This window comes from Lissotriton vulgaris, chromosome 9, assembly GCF_964263255.1.
Source record: "Lissotriton vulgaris chromosome 9, aLisVul1.2, whole genome shotgun sequence".
Classification (NCBI taxonomy): Eukaryota; Metazoa; Chordata; class Amphibia; order Caudata; family Salamandridae; genus Lissotriton; species Lissotriton vulgaris.
Genome location: NC_141697.1, coordinates 903132055 through 903155217, shown reverse-complemented (window position 1 = coordinate 903155217; position 23163 = coordinate 903132055). Strand labels below are relative to the sequence as shown.

Sequence of the window (23163 nt, the reverse complement as noted above, 5' to 3'; positions counted from 1 at the left end):
GCTCTGTCTGGAGAAGGGAGAGCGGTCCGCCGTTTGTCAGGTTGCAATAGAGCAAACATTGCTGCAGATCCTGTTAAATTTCCTCCGAAACCTGATGGCAGCAGGGAAATTACCTTTGTGCTGGGCCACTGAGACTTCAGATCCCACTGCAGAGCCTACTTAAGCTATCTGGCAAGTGAAGAAGCAGGAGGCACAAGGCCAACAGGCCAAGATGCCTGTGAGCTGCTCTCGCCGAGAGCCAGGACCAAGGGTAAAACATCAGGATATAGCCCAAATATCCTGGACACGTTGTGATGAAGAAAAGGCCCAAATATTACACTGTGTGCAGAATAGCTCCTATAAAAGGAAGCCTCATAGAATGATTCAGGTGTGACTTCTGCTTGTTGATCAAGAACCCCAATGATGTTGGAACGATCGCTGTTGTCTGGAGGTGGTCTAATATTGACTGTGATGGATGATCCTGCTTTCAACAGCCAAGAATTGAGGTAGGGGAAAACTGGTATCCCCAGCCCCGATGATGGGCAGCTACCACCACCATCTCTTTTGAGAACATCCAAGTGGCGCTTGTAAGAACGAAGGGGAGCAAAGCAAACTGAAAATGCTCTTGGATGACCTTGAGCCGCAGGTATCATCAGTGGAACTGTAGAACAGACAGTTTGTTAGTATTTTTTCTTGGGAGGCACCTCACCAGATTCACTGGGGATGCCATAAGCACCAACTGGTCATTCTATCTGCATTATGCCTTTCCTCCCATCCCCCTAATCCAGACAGTCACTTGAAAGAGAAGATAGCAGGCTTCACATATCATCCTGATCAACTTGGATTGAGACGGGTGCCCCTGATAGTCCAACCTCCAACAACTGAGATGTGATGACCACTTTGGCTGCCTCACTAGAAAATCTTGTACTGCACTACATAGAACACTGACAAAAACTCATGCCCTTCTATGATGCTCTAAACAATACATTATACAGACAAATATTGTGATGTTTTACAATTTACCCTATTTGGCCAAATTACAACTTCTAGCTTGGAACTGGAAAAAGGTATCCTTGGTGCAGATGACGTACCAGTGGATGTCTTAATGTACTTATTTGTATACCATACTCTCCTTCCATAGGAGAGTTCTTGAAATCAGCCAGTCTGTGTCAGGACCTTTGGTTGGCGGAGGCAACTGCAGGACCAAAACTCTACCAGTAGGGACAGGGTCCTGTGATTTAGGATTAGTAGCCTCTTTTTATTTTAAATGTAAATAGCCTCAGAATAGTAAGGCCGTGAGAGACAGTGTAAATAGTTACTTTATCAGGGTGAGCGGCCACAGCCAAGAGAATAATAATACCCCAAAGGCTGGTGTGAAGAGGAAAATCCCCTATTTTCTTCAGGGGCCTGAAACAGGAAGATAAGCTTGGGAGTGTTTGGGAATAATTTATCTAAACCCCACTGACAGTCCTGAATGTTTCTGTCAAGATCTTAATCAGTAGCAGGGTTTTGTTCCTGGTAAAGCTTTCTCTGGACTGATGAACAAGATATCCTTGTAGTCCAGTCAATATGCAATTTACTGCTCTTTGGGGACAGTTTTTACCTAAATCCTACTTGCTAGGATGTTCTGCAAGTCAGAGTTGGGTTGGTTTCAGCTGGTCACTGCTGAATATGGATGCCACCCGCCATCTCAGTAAAGGGCTATTACTGGTCGGTGATGGTCAACATACCACAGAAAGTGGCACATTCACAGTTTAGGCAAAAGCTGATTTGACAGTATAGATGGTTTGGACATATTTATTGCTAATGCTAACCAGACACCTTGGAATTTTTGGCTGGGCCTTTCGTTTGTAGCTTACATATGAGGACAAAGACAACCTGCAGAGGAGACTTCGTATTGTGCGCACCCACAACCCCATATCCAATATTCACTCTAGACACATTCTACCTTCACGTGGTCGCTTGGAACCACACATACTAGGCATCATTGTGACTGTGCACTATAATAATACATATAACATAACATAATATAATTGACAATGAGGGATGTAAGACCGGAACCAAGTTATTTTGGGCTGGTTAGATGTTACCAAAAAAAGACTACTAGGCCACCACCCTCACCAGGGACTGTGTTCATACAACTTAACCCCTTCCATGCTGGTGACGAACCCCAGCCGTCATGCACTACGGTGCTCGTGTGCTGATGACGGCTGGGGTTCGTCATGACCCGCCCCTGTTCGTTTGTTTACCGCACGGGGGCGGAATCGGGCCAGCAGGGAAGGGGTTAATGTAGCAGCCAACATCAGCTTTCCCAAAGGTTTGTTATAAAGGTGCAGAAGCCGCCGTTAAATATGGGTGGAGGTACACTTTGGACACATCGACAAAACAGAAAGTAGGCTTTAACAATAAAAGACATTACACAACCACCTTCCCTGTCCTGACAGACTGCCGGTTGCACCAAAGGAAAAATCAGGGAAGGACAAAAAACACAACGTAGCAGAGGTTCCGTTTTTCAGCGCCATGCAAGGGTTTCTTTACAACAGCATGCCCCTCCAAGAGCAACCAAATATGGACTATACCAGTCGAGGACTCCCTCACATCTTATTGAGAAAACCTTTCAGAAAATGTCTGCATTCTCATGGGACATTCCATCTGCTGTAGATTACAGCCCAATCCTTTCAGCAACACACAGCACCGAAGATTAGAAAACCAGGTGATCGTGCTGTGTGGTCAGCTAGATAACATGCACCTTCCCCAGGGAGTATCTTGGGGTTCCACCACCTCGGGTCTCTTCTATCTGAAGCAGGAAGAGATGTGGGGCAAACCATAATAAAACCAGGTCACAGTTCCACAGAACTCGCTGTGCTTGTACAAGAGGCATTGAAGTAACACTGCTTAATCCATCAGGCTTGAGCGTTCTAGTCTGGTGAACTTCTAAATGAATTATTTGATGCAAGATGGGGTTTGTTTTGTACAGCTAGCAACCAAGACAACTATATCCACGAGTGGAGGTAATTTTTTTTACAGTGGTCTATCAAAAGCAGGGAGAGACTCTTTTTGATTTCTCATAGTTGGAGGAACCACTTTTTATACCTAGATTTTATTGCCGAGTGGATCCAGCCTGGGAAGGAGGGAGCAAATCCCCTCTTCACCCATTAATTAAAAACAAGGCATCAGTTAACGGTGGGTGGTGAAATAAATTCACTGCTAACACACTGTAGTGTGTTGGTGGTAACGGAGCTGCCAGTAATCCTGCCATGGCAGTTTTACCGCACCTGCCAGGAAACAGCTGATTTCACATTTACTCCTTTCTCCACCGAATTTGAGAAAAAATGGAAGGGGCCCAAGGGCCTTGTGAGACTCCTCCAAAGTCTTTGGGCTGTTGTCAACCATCCCTCCAGCGATAATGATGGGATCTCGTCAATCACAGGAAGAAACCAGGGTTACCTCAAAGACTTTACTCACAAGGGACTGTTGTCTCCCTCCACTAACAGGCCAAGAGCCAATTTTCCTAAAGACAGGCCCAGAGACCCAACTCAGCAACCGAGGCACCAACTGAGGAGACTGGTCCTGACACTTTTTGACATTGTCACTCCTAAGGGACTTTCCTGGATACATTACCAGAGTATCAAGTTTGGAAATATAAAATGCAAAAATACTGTAGCCACAATACATATGGTAAGTACATATAGGTAAGCATAGACTTACTATTCTTAACTCCACGTATGTACCTAGACAATATATATATCATACAGTAGAGATGAGGTACTACAGTCAAACATCTTTACAAAAAAGTGAGCATTTCCCGTGGAGCCACAGGCTGTTGTGTCTAGGTGGGAAAAAATCAAACAAGACCAGGGTACTGCCAGTCAAAGAGGCCAGGGCAGGGTCGCTAGCTTTAGCCATGCGAGGACCTCTGTTAAATAAAATCGCTATGGTGTAGATCCACAAAGGTGGATAAGTGTCAAAATAAGATGAATATATGTAATTTAACCTTAGAGAATTAATTATTTTATTCACATTTTAGTATGATTCCTAGAATGGTTTTTTTAAGGGAAATTTGTAGACATAATAAACTTCAGATGCATCCCTTTATAGGGGTCACCTTTTTTAGTGCCCCCTATTGTATGTATGACGTTACAACGCATACTTTTACAACGCATACCTTTACAACGCATTTTTTACAACGCAACATCCATTACAACGCATTCCATTACAACGCATGCCATTACAACAAATTTTTAAAAACGACCTTTACAACGCATTCCATTACATCGCATACTACCTTTACAATGCATACCATTACAACGCATGACATCACATTAAATGTAAGCGAAGTATTGGATAGTGTAGGGGTAAAAATGTATATTCTAACTCCAGGGGGGTGCAATAGTAGGGTAAGTGTTGGATAGTGTAAGGGTACTATGTGTTGTAATGCTATGCGTTGTAATGGTATGCGTTGTAATGACATGCGTTGTAGTGGTATGCGTTGTAATGGTTGCGTTGTAATGGCATGCGTTGTAATGGATGCTGCGTTGTAAAAGTTTCGTTGTAATGGTAGTGCGGTGTAAAAGTTGCGTTGTAAAGGTTGTTCCCCCCTCTATTAGTTATCCAGGTCAAATCGCAGTCTTTGGCAGAAGATGAAAGTTCTTATAGCAGAACATTGCAACCCTCACACTGCCAATGTGAGTGTTATCTGAAGTGTTTAACTTTTCTGCAAGTAATCTATGTTATATGTATGTCACAATACCGAATGAAAAAATAGTGTCCTGACACAATATCGAGTGCAAGACATCAACTACCTCTATATAGCCAGAAATTAAGTATGTATCAGTAAATGTAGATTCACTCTTCGTATTCTCAGTATGTATATTTAACCTACTATGATGTGGAGTGGTATTAGACATACTGCAATCAATATTGTTGTGGAACGACATTAAATATGCATTGTTGTGGTAGAATAGCCTTATTTGGGACCCTCTGCTTGCTTTCCATTAGTGTATACCAATCCTGTCTTCTGGACCTGTTCTGTGAAGATAAAAAAAAACAGATCCATCCAGTTCGACTGTACTTTTCAGCTTCTATGACCTCTAGGGGCATTCTGCACATGAACACAGACGTATATTAATGAGCACAAGGTCCACAAATAACACGGTAGCACGAATATCAAAATCAGAAGCAGTAGTCATCAGAATTTTATTATACAAACACTCAAACAAAACTATTAATGCGAACCTGACAGACAATCTAGTAAGATTACTCACTTTCATTTGCATCAGGACGTGATCTATCAGTCCTTCAAGTAGCCAAGATTTTCAAATGTTTACAACACTCTTTAACAATTTGTTAATTGGGTACATCGCCTTTTAAATTCTTGGCCAGACTATAAAAGAGCATACTTAGGATACTGACTATGACGCAGTATTAATTTATCATGTGACAGAAGAAAGTGAGATTTTATTGTGTCACACTGAAATAATGTGCTTTAAAGTTAGATTTACAAATACGACACCATGGGCATTTAACAGAATGCTTGGCTTATACCAAGAACTTTCCTAGCCTCTAGTTAGACTTTGTTTACCGCTCAAGCTTAGTCCATCCTCTACTTTTTTTCAAATAACTTCCCCAACTTATACCCTTTTGGTACCCAGCCGGGGGCTATAGCTTATCCTGCACAAACAGACAGCTCTTAAACTAAGAATATGGACAGCGTGTAAATGAGATAATAAGGCATGGTCTATATATCCACTTCAGTTTGACGTAGTGTTGTAGCAGGCAGTGTCCAGATTAGCTATGGTGCTCTAGTTATACAGAAACGTCTGATTATAGCGAACATACCCCAGAACTATGCATGGCAGTGCATGAGCCACCTTAAAAGACCTATCCCTGATAAATTACGATCTCTGCAATTGCCCTTCAATATTTTAAATGAGAGAGTAGTTGCAAACCTGAACCAAGATCTAAGGCCATGATGGAATGTAGGAAAATATTTCAGTAAATGGAAGACGACAGTTTTACAGGGCTGCCCATTTTGGTGGGGATTAACACGGCTGTTATCAAGCTGATATGGAACACCTGTAGTAGTTCAGAGTAGCAACAGATCACCCTAGGTCTAGTATCACTCAATAAGTCAAACCTGATCAAGACTTCAACACCATGATCTTATACATTTTCTAGCCTGGAAAATGTAGTGGCATCGTAGTGTGGGCAAGAGGAGGATCATGGGCAAGAATCTAAGAACCGAGCTGGCATACACTGCAGTTATACTACCTGCAAGTATAAAGGAGTGGCCATGGTGTCTTATGTCATCTTAAAAATGATGATGCTTACGGAACACATAATCCATCACCCGAAGGACGACTTTTCTCACGAGTCCAAATGTATTACATCAGCAGACATGCCTCTCTTGAACCTCACAATCCGTGGTACATAAATTCAGTGGGATTGCTTCATTTATTCCTCTCTCCTTGGGTTCGACTTTGACAGACTTCGCAGGCCACTTTTTTGCCAGACGATCTATATGCTCCTGCTGACGGTGGCGTTTCATGTGGGCATTGCGGCTTTTTATCTTATCAAAAACCCTAAAAGACGATAGATAAAAAAAGTTCAGCCTTGTATAACATCTGTCTTAACAAAGCACATTTCAGTTAAAGGGAAACACTGTTGGACTGCCATAGTAAGTACAGAAGGAGCACTGGAGCTCGAGCTCATATTGCAGACATCCCTTCATTTTGTAGGCCTCGCCTACATATCGCATGTGCTGTGAGACATACTGTTTACAATTCAGTGGGCTTACAACCCGCCCACAGCATACCATTAATTGTTTTCGTGGTCACTCTCATTTGCAATGTTTCGAATGTTTAGCTCCTGTAGGATTCCATTCCTTTCTTTTTAGCTCCTACCTTAAGAACAGACTAAGCACATGTGCTCTTCCGTGTCTTTGTTCTTCCTCATCTTTTTGCAACAGACTATTTTTTTAAAAAGCATTTCAATATTATTCTTGTAAGTGCAATGTGCTTTCCTAAACACACTGCAACGTATTCTTATTTATGTTGCTTTTACCCTATCTGCTGTCTCGATTGATGCTTTACTAACTTAAACATACAACTGTAGTATTATGCTCCACTCTACACTTCTCTATGCCACCCCACTCTACGCCACTTCACTCTGCACACTCTACACCACTTCACTACATCTGCACCACTCAACTTTACGCCACTCTATTCTACGTCACTCCACTCTACTCTATGCCACTCCACTCTACTCTATGCCACAGCATGACACTATATTATATGCCTCTCCACTCCACAAATTGCCGTTCTACACCACTCTACTCTATGCCACTCCACTCTACTCCATGCAACTTAACGCCACTCCACTCCTCTCTATTTTATGGCACTCTACTCCACACAATACCACTCTTTGCCACACTACTCTACGCTACTCAATTACACTCTAGACCACTATACTCCTGCTACTCCACTCTACACCAGACCACTCTACTCAACACCACACCACTCTATGCAACTTTACTCTCATCACTTTAATCTATGCCACTCTATTGTACACCGCCCTACTCCACACAATGGAACTCTATGGTACTCTAATCTACGTCACTCCACTTTACGCCACTCTACTCACTGCCACTCTGCTCTATGTCACGCCACTCTACGTCACTCCATGCCACAGCACTCTCATCTATGCCACATCACTTTATGCAACTCTCATGTATGCCACTCTACTCCATGCCACTCTAAACCATACCACTCTACGCCACTACATGCCAGCCCACTCTACGCCACTCCACACTACTTCATGCCACTCTAAACCATACCACGCTACGCCACTACATGCCAGCCCACTCTACGCCACTCCACACTACTTCATGCCACCCCACTCAAAGTCACTCTATGCCACGCTACTCCACTCTTCTCTACGCCACTCTCCTTTATGCTATTCTACTCGACACCACACAACGAACTTATTTAGCACTGATGAACAGCAGCCACACTGCTCTACAACATGGCTAAAAGACATTGGCTAAGTCAATATCTCTCACATAGGCGGGATTTATGACCATACAGTGCATATCTTTACCATACAATGCTTTTACAACGCAATGCCTTTACCACGCAAGCCTTTAGCAACCATGCCTGGTAAGTATATGGTAAGTAAAATCCATATAAATATATATATAGTACAGCAGGGAACTCCACCTTCCATGCCTCCAGTTTCCACCCCTACCATTTGATAAAAAGCATCCCTTATGGGGAGTTTCTCAGACTCCGGAGAATCTGTAGCACTGATCAGTCATTTGAGGACTGTGTTAGAGAAGCCACTTACAGATTCACCGAAAGGGGCTATAGTAAACAGATCATACAAACAGCCTTAGAGAAAGTCAACAAAACCCCACTAGAAAACACACCCAATACTATGTTATGTTATGTACACCCAGGGGCTTCATGGCGCTGGCTGAACAGAGTGACCCAGATGGACAAAGGGTTGAGCCTAGGCTGGGGGGAAAAGCCGGGTCTTAAGCTGTTTCCTAAATACTAAAAGATCAGAGCAGGAACAAATCCCCAAAGGGAGGGAATTCCAGAGCTTAGAAGCGAGTACAGCAAACCTGCATCCACCCTGGCGTTGTAGCTTAAAGGCTGGTGCAGACAGGAGGTGAAGGTTGGCAGAACGGAGATTGCGAGAGGGGGTGTACCTCGACAGTAGGGTGTTGATAAATTGAGGACTGCAGGTGTAGAGTGACTTAAAGGCTATACATGCAGTTTTGAATTGCACTCGCTGGGGAAAGGGGAGCCAATGAAGTTGTCTTAGAGTGGGCCTAGCTGACTGCCAACGAGGCTGTTGGTGGATCAGTCTGGCAGCTTGGTTCTGGACCAGTTGGAGACGTCTGCCAAGGTACAGAGGGAGGCCTAGATAGATGGAGTTGGCGTAATGCAGGTGGGATAGAACTAACACTCTCACCACCTGGATCAGGGGCGACTTGGTCAACATCCGACTTATTTTCTTTATCCTGCGCAGCTGGTAAAAGCAGGAAGATACCACCATGCCCACCTGAGTTTTCAGTGAAAGATCTCTATCAATGGCTACTCCCAGGCTTTTAACCGATGCCGAAGGGAGAGGCGCGAGACCCAATCCCGAGGGCCAGTATTGAGGGCCCCAGAGTATTTGGCTTTTGCATTAAGGATTATTTTCGTTTTTCCAGGGTTCAGTTTTAAATGATTGGTGTCCATCCAGTGGCGGATGTGTAACATGGTGTCCTGAAAGTCCCTGATTGAGTTGGAGGAACCATCAATAGTGAAAGTAAGCTGTAGGTCGTCCGCATAGTTGAATGTGGCGACTTTAAACTTTCCTAGTGACTGAATCAGAGGGGCAAGGTACAAATTAAACACAAGGGGAGACAGTGATGAGCCCTGAGGGACCCCACAGGTCATCTGAATTTTAGGGGCAGTAAAAGGGGCGAGGCGAACCGCTTGAGTGCGGTCACTAAGGAAAGACCTGATCCAATTATAGGCAGAGCTCCGGATACCTGCCTGTTCGACACGATCCAATAAGATGGCATGATCGACCGTGTCGAACGCGGCAGATAGATCTAATAGGACCAGAGCCTGAGGGATTCCCTTATCCGCATTGTCACGGAGAAGGCCATGACAGCAGTGATGACAGTCTCGGTCGAATGGGCGGGCCGAAACCCGGTCTGGTGGGGGTCCAGGTAATTGGAATCTTCAATAAAAGTAGAAAGGTGAGTGGTAACATAAGCTTCAAGAATTTTGCCCATGTGGGGAAAAAGGGAGATCGGCCTATAGTTGGAGAGGACTAAAGAATCCGCACCAGGTTTTTTTTAGCAAGGGTACAATTACAGCCTCTTTGAAGGCTTTAGGGACCAAGCCCTGAGAGAGGGAGGCATTGAGGAGGGTCAAGATAGGGACAGAGTGAACCGAAAGGATCTCCTTTAAGATATACGTGGGACAGCAATCCCTGGGGGAGCCAGATTTCACCCTTGGGATGAGGGTTCGTAAAAAGTCTGCATTAGGAAGCGGGTAGTGTTCAAAGACGAGATCACTAGGGGTCAAGGGGGTAATGTTCAAAACTGGCGGCAGTGACTGAGATGCTGGCTTTAATTGTAGAAATGTTATCCCGGAAGTATAGGTTGAGGGAGTTACACAGGTCCTGTGTCACCGTTGGTTTAGGGGTGACTCTCTCCATATTAGACAGTTTATTGACAATGGTGAAGATGTCCTTAGACTTCTTTTCAGAATGTATGATTATGTTTGAAAAATAGAGTGACTTGGCCTGAACAATAGCTTGCTTATAGGCAGTGTAAGCAGCTATATAAATAGTTTTGGCCTTGAGGACGTAGTTTCTCCTCCACTTTCGTTCCTTTTGGCGAATGTCTAGTTTGTTAGCCTTCAAATCCTCGGTAAATCACTTCTGGGAGTCTGGACGGCGGCCTATTCTAAACTTCATCAGGGGGGCATGTAAGTTGCTTGCAGCGAGCAGCCAACAAGAGATGTTTATTTTGGCCTGCTCGAGATCCAGTTTGTCGGCAGGGATGATACTTGCTAAATTATCTAGGAAGGCTTGTTTGTTGAAAGTGCTCCATTTCCTAACAAGACCTCCAGCTATTGCCGGAGATTTATCATCGCTTGCCGTGGAGATGGTAAATTTTAACAGGGAATGGTCCGGCCAGATACAAGGACAGATGATGGGGGTAGAGATGGTAAGGTTATTGCTCCACACTTGATCAAGGATATGACCTTTGACGATTAGCAGAGGTGATGTGGTGACAGAAGTTAAGGCCCGAGAGGAGTTCCATGAGTTCAGTAGCCTGCGGGCCGCCCAACTCGTCGTTACACCAATAGTTGAAATCACTGAGCAGAAGAACTTTCGAATAATCTGTGACCACAGTATCTAGCTGTTCGCACAGAGAGAGGGGAAAAGAGGCCATATAGTGAGGGGGTCTGTAGATGAGGACACAGATTAATGGGCCGGTCTTAGATTCTAATTTAATGATTAAGTTATCTACTCCAGGAAGGATCAAGGCGGACATAGAAGTGAACACATGCTCTTTTTTGATGATTGCAGCCACTCCTCCACCCGTCTTTCCTTGGGCCCGGTCGGCATGCAAGATGTAGTATGGGTCTGGAAGAGCTGCTAGGATGTCCGGGGAGGAGTCAATATTGAGCCATGTTTCAGTGATGAAAAATATGTCAGGCTTGTCGTCGAGGAGGAGTAAAAATATATCCAATTGGTGCTTAACCAGGGAGCGAGTGTTGAGATATGAGATATGAAGTTTTGCATTGGTGGCCAAAGGTAAAGTGGGGCTGTGACTGTGGCTGTGGCTTTGGCAAGGGATAGCGGGTAAAGAATCAAATACACTGGGTGGGTCACGGAGGATATCAAGATGGCCCAGATGGTCGAGAGTGGCAGGACCGGGCGCAAGCTTGGCCTGATGCAATATTCGTAGATCTTCCAAATAGTATTTGATCATTTGAGCAGGGGTGCTGGCGCGGACGGGCGCATACGGGCTTGTCTTTGGCGCGCCATCGGCGTGCCCGCTGGGCTTGCCTGCTGCACGCTCGAAAGGGTGTAGCCATTTTGTAGTGATGAGGGCCGGAAGGCCGGACAACTGATCCGCCAACCCGAAACCTCACCAAAGATGGCGGCAGAGAACCCCCCAGCAGCACCTAATCGGCTGCGGCGGGAATGTGGCGAAGATGCAGGTCAGAGCAAGCAGAATTTAAAAAAAAATTTCCAATTTTAAAAAATACAACTTTTGCGAGTGAAATTAGTGCTATGCTTCATTCCCGGCTTCCGCCTCAGGAATGCTCGAACTCTCAGTCTGCGCGCGTGGACAGGAGCGCGACTTTTGTAGTGATGAGGGCGGGAGGGCCGGACAACTGCTCCACCAACCCAAAACCTCACCAAAGATGGCGGCAGAGAACCCCCCAGCAGCACCTAATCGGCTGCGGCCTCCAGATGCTAGACCTCTTAGGCAAGGGAACATTGGGAAGATTGTCAAGTCACAAAGTCAAGAAAATAAACTTATAACAATATACAACAATCAACACAAACAAATAGGAGCTATCATTAACTCCAACTGGTTCATCATGAGAACTGACACCATTTTAGGAGATCTTATGCCACTTGAACCATCTTTGAACTTTAGAAAAGCCAAGTCCGTGCACAACTCTTTGGTCAGAAGCAGTCCAGAATTACCATTCGGGGACTATAATTCCCCAAAAACTTGGTTAGCTCTGAAAAATGGGTTCTATAAATGTAGTCCTTGCCGAGCATGCAATTTCGGCTTTAACACAACTGAGTATTCCTCCATATATGGTCCAACTTGCAACCAACATACAACTGCAGTACGGAATTTGCAGTATATGTTTCAACTTGTGCCTTGTACATTGACAGTACCAAATTGCAAGTCCATTTGCGAATTCTGCAACATCTTAGGGCAATTGTGAATTCCAACATGTCTTTCCCAGTGGCCAGGCACTTTAAAACTGCACACAACAAATATCTGAGCAGCCTGAGGTACTTTGTCATAGGGGCAATCCCCACATTTAGGAGAGGAGGAAACAGAGAGAAACTCCTAAGGAGGTTGGAGTCCCAATTTATTCTGGAGCTTGATATCCGAACCCGCAATGAACTTAACAATGGGGAGGAGTTACATAATTATCTTTAAATATGCGGAGCGCGGCATTGGCCTAATGTTCACTAACTTTGGCACAGTGATTATAAATGTATTTCTTGATGTAACTGTATAATACCTAATTTTAACATCAGGACTAGAGGCTCCTTCTGTATATATTCATTCTCCAGTTCACATCTACCTCACGTTTTACCCCTTACTCCCTGGACAACACTTGATTCCCATGAGAAATTAAACTAACAGTATTTTACTAGCAGATTATCACCAACATGGAGTCCTGTTTCAGACTGGGCTCTCTCCCTTAAAATTCAATTGCTGCTACCCGGGCCAGTTGCCACACAGGTTTTTAGATTTAGCACTTCATCACTTTATGGCATACTATATGCACTTTTAATATCATACTCCAGCACTCCCAAGCAGGAGCACACAGGCTATAGCATTATAATTCGGACTGGTCTCATCATTATTATAGTTAAGACGCATATTTATTTAATCAACTTAGATTCTACATCAAATTGAGAATTAACAGGGTATAATTTTAAACACTGATTCAATTTACCAGCACATAGCACTTTAAATGTTCCTCAATATAAGAGAAGCACTACATATACTCAGGAACTATATCCATCAGTGCATTAATACAGGAATACAAGAGGTAATGAGTATCGCAATAAGAGCAGCTAGTGTTTAGAAACATAAAATGACACCATTGAAGCTATTTGAGACAAACATAATACAACATTTAAGCAAACATTGGGGTCTCATGATAAATGTAACTGACTCATAACTCCTCGCAACACTACAGAATATATTTTCCTTGAGAAGTTACTGTTGAACAAAATAATCTTCATATTTTTCATGTTGAATCATGTATTGTTTGAAAACAACATAAGCGGAATTTTAAATTAAGATGTATATTTTTCTATATCTTTATATTGTTTTACACAGTAAGTGCCTGTGTAACTGGCTGTATAGGTGAGTGAGTGGGTCTGTGACTGCTTGTATGGATGTGTGAATGGGTGTGTAAGTGGTTAACTGGATTAGTGAAGGATGTGCGAGTAGCTGTATGGGTAAATGAGTATACAAGCAGCTGCATGGGTGAGTGAGTGCTAGTGTTAGTTGCTGTGGGGGTGAGTGAGTGGATGTGTGAGTGGTTGTATTAGTGAGTGCGTGGCTCTGTGACTGGCTCTATGGGTGAGTAAATGCTAGTGTGAGTCGCTGTATGGGTGAGCGGTCAGGTGTGTGAGTGGCTGTATCTGTGAGTGAGTGGGTGTGTGTGTGAGTGGCTGTCTGGGTGAGCGATTGGGTGTGTAAGTGGCTATATGGGTGGGTGATCTGGCTGTTTGTAAGTTGTGTGCGAGTTTGTGAATAGGTGTCAGGCACTGTCCGAGACTGTCTGGGGCACAGTCAGGGACTTGGGCAAGGACTGGCGACTGGGTATAAAATGTAAAAAGAAAGAGGAGTACAGTGCTGCCAAGGATCACACAGGAAGTCAGAATAGAAAAGGGATAAAAAGGAGAAGCCTGCACAAGTGAACAAGATGGCTAAGACTCAGAAAGTAAGGGCACTCACAATGCAATTTAGCATTCAGAGTAACTACACCCAGGATGGACGTGCAATACATATATAAAACAACATTAACAATAAAGGGAATGTGGGGTAAAGCACTCGGGAGCTCCACACGGTGAGACTGAAGCTCAGTAAGTTCCTCACCCACAATTACTATTATAGATACTGACTGTAAATACCCACATATAGGATATGCATGCAAAGGCAGGGTCTGTGGAGCTGATGCCTATGGTGATGTCATAAATGTAACTCAAAGACAATACTCACAGTGAAATGAATGAAATGAAATGAAATTAGATTTATAAAGCGCGTGGTTGCCCTTGAGCGTCCCAGCGCTACCTTAACAGAAAAAACAGAAAGGCCCTGAGAGCAAAAAGAAGGGAAACAAGGATTATTCAATTTTAGGGAAGAGAAAAGTTTTAAGCGATTTTCTGAACTTTAGATCGGAGGCTTCCCTCCGGATTTCCCTAGGAAGGGCGTTCCAGTGTTTTGCTGCATTCAGGGAAAACCGGCGTCCTCCGGTCCGGGCTTTTCTCTCTCTAGGAACGGAGACCAGGTTCTCTCCGTCAGAGCGGAGGGTCCTTGGGGATTTATAAGGACAAATCAGTTTTCTTAAGGCGGGAGGACCTTTGCCTTGAAGTATCCTGTGAGCAATACACAGAGTTTTGAATGCGATTCGTTCCTGGATGGGGAGCCAATGCAGGGATCTAAGTAGTGGTTTGGCCGAGGCCCTTCTAGGAGCCCCCATGAGCATTCTGGCTGCCGCATTCTGTACCCGCTGCAAGGTGTTAATTGTTACTTTCGGTGCAGCTAGAAGGAGAGCATTACCATAATCAAGTCTTGATAGTATTAGACCTTGGATTAGGAGCTTCTTGGATTGGAAGGGCAGGAGAGGGAGCACTTTCCGCACTGAACGCAACAGACCGAAACAGCTGCCTGCAACTTTCTGAGCATGGGTCCTGAATGTTAATTGGGGTTCGAACCAGACCCCGAGGCTTTTGATTTTCTCCTTTGCTGGGGGCAAATCCCCCATGCAGGGGGGCCAGAGCTCGGAAGGCAGAGATGTGAGGTGATGACCTAGGAGCATTATCTCAGTTTTGGCTCCGTTAAGTTTCAGCTTGGAGTCTGTCATTCAGGAAAAGATTGCCGAAAGGCAGCTCGAGAGGTTGTGAGGGCATCCCCCTTGTTGAGACAGAGAGACGACGAGTTGTGTGTCGTCAGCATAGCTAATAGATTTAATCCCAAAGGGGGCTACTACATCTTCCGGCGGAGCCATATAGACATTGAACAATGTGGGGCTCAGGGAAGATCCCTGAGGAACCCCACATTGAAGAGGGGTGGATTTTGACATGGTGCCATTCTCCCATATCCTAAAGGACCGATTGTCGAGAAATGATTTCAGCCACTTAAGGGCGGACCCTACAATACCCAGTTTAGAGAGACGGTGTATCAGGGTAGTGTGGTCCACGGTATCGAATGCAGCGCTCAGATCCAGGAGGATCAGAGCTGCTGATCCCCCTGAATCTAAGATGCACCTAGCCTCTTCTGCCACCACTATGAGGGCAGTGTCTGTGCCCTGCCCGGGGCGAAATCCCGTTTGGGAGTGGCCCAGCAGGTCGTTGCTCTCGAGAAATCCAGAGAGCTGCCGATTCACTAACTTTTCGGCGATTTTTCCTAGTCCAGGCAGCAATGAAATAGGGCGGAAATTCGCCAAGTCGGCAGGATCTAGTCCTGGTTTTTTTAGGAGGGCTTTGATTTTTGCCTGTTTCCAGCTCGGGGGGACAATGCCAGTGGTGAGTGAAGAATTCAATAGATCAGTAGCAAGAGGGGAGATGGTGTTCATGATTTGCTTGAGAACGTGCATGGGAGCTGGATCAGATGGTGAGCCGCTTTTAATGTTGGTTAGTGTTGAGCAAAAGTCTTCCCTGGTGATACACGAGAACGACTCGAGTAAGGGTCCTGAAATGGGAGGGGGGAAGGGATCGGACACCAAGGGTGAACCAGTTTGAGGGAGACTGTCTAGTATTTTCTGTATTTTTTGGTCAAAAAACTCTGCTAACTGGTCACATCTTGATGTGAGGTCGTTTTGTATAGTGATTGGCGCTGGGATTTTGGTCAGCTGAGTGAGTATTTTAAAAGTTTCCCTAGAGGAGTTCGCAGCAAGTCTTATTTTCTCTTCAAAGAAGGAGGCCTTGGTCGTTTGTCGTGCGTCTTTATAAAGTCTCAAGGCCGCCTGGTAGGAGGTTTTGCTACTATGGGCCCAGTCCCTCCTCCAGATACGTTCTGCCTTTTTACAGGACTTTTTAAGATCTCTCAATGCGGTGGTATACCAAGGGGATTTAAAAGTGCTGCTCTTTTTAGTCACCATTTTTCGGGGCAGAACCAGGTCCAGGGAGTTGTTGAGCCAATTCTGGTCTGCAAGCAGAACTTCAGGTACTGATTCAGGGACAGATTGCTCAAGGGCAGATTTCAGTTTTTCCACTGAGAGTTTCGGCCAGGCTCTTTGGAGAGTACGCAGGGGGGGGGCGTTGGACACTTCCAGTCGTAATTCCCAGAAAAAGGGCACTACAAAGTGATCGGACCATGGTAGGGGCAGAGGTGAAGTGGCTAAGAACTGGGTGTTGTTAGAGAAGACGGGATCTAACAAATGCCCTTTGTTATGGGTAGCTTCCTTATTGAGAAGATGAAGTTCGAAGGTTTTAAAATTTAGCAAAAGTTCAGCAGCTGCTTTGTCGTTTGGGTCGTCGATATGGAGATTAAGATCTCCGAGTACCAGGAAGTTAGAGGCCCGGGTGGCTGCTGCCAGGGTGACTTCTAATAAGGAGTCAACAAAGTGCTTAATGCTGCCCGGTGGGCGGTAGATCAGGATTCCAGAGAGAGATTGTGTGGGAGTTAGTTGAATGCTGAAGCAGGCGCTCTCTGCGTCTGAGATGCCGCCGTTCTCAAGTCTACATGTCAAAAAGTCTCGGTAGATTATGGCGAGACCTCCTCCTGTTCCTTCGCTTCTATTCAGGTTTTGGACTAGAAAGCCAGTGGGAAGGGCGGAGATGACGTCGAACTCTGAGTGAGGGGATAACCATGTTTCTGTAAGAAAGAGCAGATCCAGGCGACTTTCTTCAATCAACAGATTGATCTCAACCGCATGTTTAGGCAAGGATCTACAGTTTAGCAGTGCCATCCTCAGGGTTTTACAAGCTTTATTACCATTGGTATCTTCAGATGGAGGATCAGGGCAGAGGAGACAGCGACTGAATAACGGGTCAGTCCCCACCAACTGATGATCGCACTGACACATGGTGTATCGTAGGGCTATGAGATCTTTACTGGAGTAGGCCGGGGGTACCGAAGGAACCACGGGCATAATACCGGGCCCTGGGCCTGGTCGGGCCGGACGGGCCCAGACGGGCTTGCCTCTGGCGCGCCTCCGGCACGCCAACGGCGCGCCCGCTGCGCCCGCCCGCTGCGCGTGCGAAATGAGGTCTTCATTTTATGGCGATCGGGCCTTAATTCGCCCGACCGCTAGAGCGCCAACCGTCCCCTACCCCAAAGATGGCGGCCACACTCGTCGCCCTCCAGGTAGGCAGTGTCAGTCCGAGTAGAGCCTTGACTCGGCCCTCGGTGAACTAGACACGAGCTGTATTACACCCCCAACAGTGAGCCGGTAAAATTGAATACACAGCGCAAGTTAGATAAACAAAGTAACGTATTTAAAATTGGCTTTTTTAAAAAATTGGAATTTTGCAGGTAAAGGCGTAAAAACAAACAATGTGCAAATTAGCAGAGAGTCAATAGGAGAATCAGGGGCCTAGCTCCCGGCTTCCGCCTCAGGAGCGATTCTGCGTAAGAGTAACACCACATAGGTAGTCAGCTGTGCCCACGCACCCTGGCGATCAAGCAGGAAAACGCAAGGCAGTAACAGCATCTGTGTAGAATTAAACACAAGCACAATAGCCAAGGAACCAGCAAGGAGGAGAGCTTAACTAGAAAGGAAGGAAATCACAGAGCGTACTTGGCAGAAAGTAATTAACAAACATACAAGGTAATAGAAGCAAGACAGCAGAAGGGGGGTGGCCAAGATGGCGTAGTGCTTTTGTAGAGCTCCGCAGCCCGCGATTTTCCGTGCTAATATGCTATATTGACGTTCATACCTGCCGGAATCGACCGCTGACCCTCGACGGACAGTGGGGAGTTCAAGCAAGCCTAAGGGCTCAGTTGCGGGGGTCCACGCGATGGTGCCGAGAGCTCCGCCAGGGCTGTGGTCGTGGTGGTAAATGGCGGCACCCGCCGGGCTCTGAGGACTCCCGCGTTTGAGCCAGTGTGGATGGGGGAGACTGCGGGAGCCCCACACAGCCACACAGCCGCACTTGAAAGGCAGTCGCCGAGACCCAGACGCCAGTGAGGGACATCAATCAGGCCCAGGGACACAGCCGCAAAGTTGTGTGCGACGGCGCTGGGAGCTCTACCAGGGCTGCAGCCACGCTAGTCAAATGGCGGCGCCCGGCGGGCTCTGAGTGTTCCTGTACGTAAGCTGCAACATCTGGGGGAGACCGAGAGGCGATAACGACTGGGTCACTGGTGGAGATCCTGCCCCGGGGACTAGTGGCGGCTGAGAAAGAGTGTGCGGAGTTGCTGGCTGCTCCAGGGGGGTCGTGGCTGGGCCTGCATCATGGCGGCGGCCGGCCGGCCTTGATTGATCCCAAGGCGGTTGAGAGAGCGCCGAGGGGAGCCGGTAGAGCATAGAAGTTGGGGCACGGTGGAGTGCCCAGATGGTGACCCCGTGGCTCCCAAGCAGACAGAGAGTAGCAGGTGAGGGTGCAGGGGTGACGGTCAGAAAGCCCTGACACCGGGAGATTCACGCGAGGGGTGACCTCGACCATCAGAGACAGTGGGCCCACGCAGAGGTGCACAGCCGGATCCTACCCCCTACCTCAGCACGGCGCTGGGACTCGAGGCGCGCTGGGGAGGGTGTGTTGGGCGTCCAAGCATGGTGGCTGGCTGCATGAGAGGGGCCTGGCAGGATAAGCACAACGGGGAATACTGATCATACCAAAACAAAAAGAGGAAGCGTAGAGGTACTGATAGAATCACCCTCCAAGCAGAACTGTATAAACAAAGAGATTCTATCAAAGGTGAAAAAGTGATAATTTTTATGTTTAATTTTCTGAGTGATGCTAGGCTCTCTCTTAGGTTTAGAAAGATGAGAGCACAATGTGCTTGTTAAAATACCCCTCACACACTAAAAAGTCCTTTAGTGTCATGCTTCATCATAGGGGTCTTCCCGCCCCTATAACGGGACGGGGCGTGCTACGACCAAACGAACTACGCGGGAGCACTTAAGTTGGGACAGAGGCTATGTGTGAGTGTAGGGGTGTCAGTGAAAGTGTAGGGACCTAACAAAGTGAGTGTGGAAAATTACAAAAAAGTAAAAAATTCCCTGGCTTAGTAGAAAAATTTATTTATTCACTTCTCTAGCTGGGAACATTAAGAAGGGGATTGTGAGGTAGAGCAGTAGCTTACTACCTAGTCGACATGTTTCGTAAGCAGTCCCCTACTGCTTACTCATCAGGACCGTATAGTGATCCCTACTACTAATAACTCAGTTCTACAGAAGTATGCCTACTGTCCTACAAACAATACAGCAAAAATAAGCTGACTGTTTGGGCTTCAGGGCATGAGCTGGCCTAGGTGAAGCAAGGTAAATACAATGAGTACCAAAAATATTGACCGATTGCGGTCCCTGTAAAGGAAAGGAGAAAAAGAGAGAAACCAACATAAATGCGTGGTGAACACATGAATCTGACTGTTGACACAAAATATTCAAGTGGTCGTATAGCACAGTAGTGAGCGAGCGCCTTCTGAATCAAAGGCGGTTATTTAGCCTGTATGTGATAGGCAAAAACAGTGCTCCTCTCATAACTGGCTCGCTTTCGCCAGATTTGTATTGTGAGACCCTCGTTATATTGGGGTCCACTCATGTCTCATCATACATACAAACAATCGCGACTCCATGCACTCTGACAAACAAACAAATGAAAGATAATCAGGAAACCCTCATTCGTGTCTTTTTTAGAAAAGTAGAAAAACGGTGGGCGTTTTTTCAACTAGAACCTGTACACTGGCAATATACGTACTCTTTTCGATATTTTTCAATGCCCCATGAGCTTGCAGGCGAGGGGTGTTCAGCACGGTTGACTGCAAAATAAAACCGCACCTGTGTCATGTACGGGACATTTCCAGGATGTTACTAGCCCCCAAGACCCATTTATTAAAGACTCGAGGTCAGAGTCTATTACTCACATCACCGGCAGAAGAAAGAATCCTTATTCCTACCCCGTGCTGCTCCGAGGATTGCCGGTCTCGTGTGTTTGGCATTGTTAAAAACACTTCACTTCCGCATCGTCATCCGTGTGGGTGCGGCTTACTCAGAAGAAGCTGGAGCGCTAAACACTTAAGATGGCTGCCGCTTTTCGGCGCAGTTTGAGGGAAAACTCTGAAGTCTTTCTACACTTTCAATTTGCAAAGCAAAAGTATCGGATATTTGGTGTGTGGTATTTACAAAAATTTGAACAGTGATATTAGGAAATCATTAGTAGGGTCATAGAAAAAATCAAAAAAACGACACATGCCATATTGTGGGGTAAGAAAAGAGAGTATTTTCAGATGGTTGTAGCCAGATATCTGGATTGTCTCTTACAGATGAAGATGAGTTCAATTATAGCTGTCCCCAGGGTATATCATAGTTCAGCCCAGTTATGTGGGATTGAATGTGAAACACCCATCTTTGTTCTTTTTCCAAAAGAAAATTTTCGTTGCTGACCAGTTCTATCACAGTCCACGAAATTTCCTCTGGTTTGTGGTTCTTTTCCAAAAAATGATTGGTGAGTTTTGTGCTGGATTTTCTGCACTTTATAGTGCTCTTATGTTCGCCTATCCTGATCTTCACTGCCCTGCTTGTCATTCTCACATATTCAAGTTTGCAGGGGCAGGTGATCAGGTATACGACATTGGCACTGTTACAGTTGCTGAAACTTCTCTGTTCCCAGACAGTACCATTGTTGAAGGTTAGTTTTTTACTCTTCTTAGTTAGGCAACAGACTTTACATCCTCCACAGGGGTGATGGCCCTGTACAAAATTTGGATCTCTTTGTACATTGATGTTGTTCGATTTCGGTCTTGTGTGGACTAAGACATCTCTTATGCTTTGCGCTTTTTTGTGTGCGAACATAGGTTTTGGTATCTGCAGTCCGCCACTGTTCAAAATTTTCCAATTTTTATTGATGATTTTGGTCACCAGGTTTGAACTGGTGTTGTACGTGGTCACACAAATAGGTCGTTTTTCTTCATCCTTAGGTATTTTTGCTTCCAAAGGACTCTCACGGCAGTTGTTCTTAGCTCGTGTGTATGCCTGGTCAATGATACGGTTTGGGTACATCCGTGCTTTTAGTTTCTTTTTCAAATCCTCTGATTGTATTTTGAAGTTACCAATTTCTGTGCAGTTCCTGCGAGGGCGCAGAAACTGACCGTAGGGGAGGTTATCCCGTAGATGTTTAGGGTGAAAGCTGTTGTACATTAGGAGACAATTCTTTGAAGTATTTTTAAAATGAGTTGTGGTCATTAATCTTCCATCTTTTGGAAAGATATTCAAGTCAAGGAAAACCAAGTTGCTATTAGAGGGTATGCTCGTGAATCTCAAGAAATTCAGCCATGTTAGAAAATGTTCGGAATTCCTTTCATCTCCATCCCAGATGATAAGGATATCATCGATGTATTGTTTCCACAACTTGATGTTAGATCTGAAAGGGTTTTTGGGATTCAGTATTTTGGTCACCTCTAGATGGTGCACATAGAGTCCAGCTATGCTAGGAGCAAATGTGCTTCCCATGCTGGTGCCGTGTTTTTGTAAATATAGGGTGCCTTTGTGTTCAAAATTTTTTTCTTTTAATGCAAGAGAGCAGCAATCCATCACCGCATTACGTGGTGTCTGATATTACCAAAAGTCTTCAAAGAGTACATCTTCAATGATCTCCAAGGTGGCTTGGTGTGGCAGACTGGTATAGAGACTCTCCACGTCACAGCTGATTAATAGCTGCGTGTTTGGGTCAAAAGTGACCTCTTCTAGCAAATTCAATACATCTTTGGTATCTCTAAGATACGTAGATGTTTTTTGAACCATGGGTCTGAGGAAGGCGTCCGCAAATCTAGAGACTGGTTCTAGAATAGACCCGATGCCAGAGACGATAGGTCGTCCTGCTGGATTCTGCAGGTCTTTGTGAATCTTGGGTAGGGTGTATAGATAAGGGATTCTGGGATTCTTCTGACAGAGAAATTCCCCTTCCTTTTTGGTGATCCAGTCGTGTGCTAACGCCTCTTCCACCATTGTGCCAATCTTGGTTTTTATTCTTTCCGTGGGGTTCGTGTGAAGGACTTCATAGTTTCTTCTGTCCTGTAGCAGTCTCATGCATTCATTGTCATATTTTTCTATGTTCTGTATGACAGTAGCACCACCCTTGTCGGCTGGCTTGATTATGACTCCCTTGTTGTTACTCAGGTCTCGCAATGCTTTCCGTTCTTCATTGGTGATGTTGTGGAAGACGTGTTTTTCTAGAGGGTTGATATCCTCAAGCTCCCTCATTACCGCTTTCTCAAATGTCAGTAGTTCAATTGGAAGAGCGTTATCCATTGGAGTAAACCTAGATTAAGGTCTTAGGTTGGTGTCTCCATGTTCCATTTCATCCTCCTTGTCTTTGAAGAAGACTTGCAACTTCAGGCGTCGCATGAATTCTTGTACCTCTTTGCAGAGATGGAATTTATTCATGTTGGCTGTGGGCACATATCCTAGCCCCTTCTCCAAAACTCTTTTTTGTGGGTCTGTTAGTTCAGTGTCAGAAAGGTTCACCACCAAACTCACTTCTGGTTCCTCGTGGCGCCTGTCATGCTCCTTGTTG

General features: G+C 45.5%; 1 protein-coding gene across 1 annotated transcript in view; it reads right to left on the bottom strand.

The window, feature by feature from the left end:
- Positions 1 to 5158: 5158 nt before the first annotated feature.
- The window catches only part of ZNF541 (zinc finger protein 541), a 1260340-nt gene continuing 1242335 nt past the window's right edge, over positions 5159 to 23163 (bottom strand). The window contains exon 15 of the mRNA XM_086938682.1: positions 5159 to 6560. Within this exon, the coding sequence (XP_086794808.1) occupies positions 6368 to 6560 (193 nt within the window). The 3' untranslated portion in view covers positions 5159 to 6367. The remainder of the gene's footprint in view (positions 6561 to 23163) is intronic.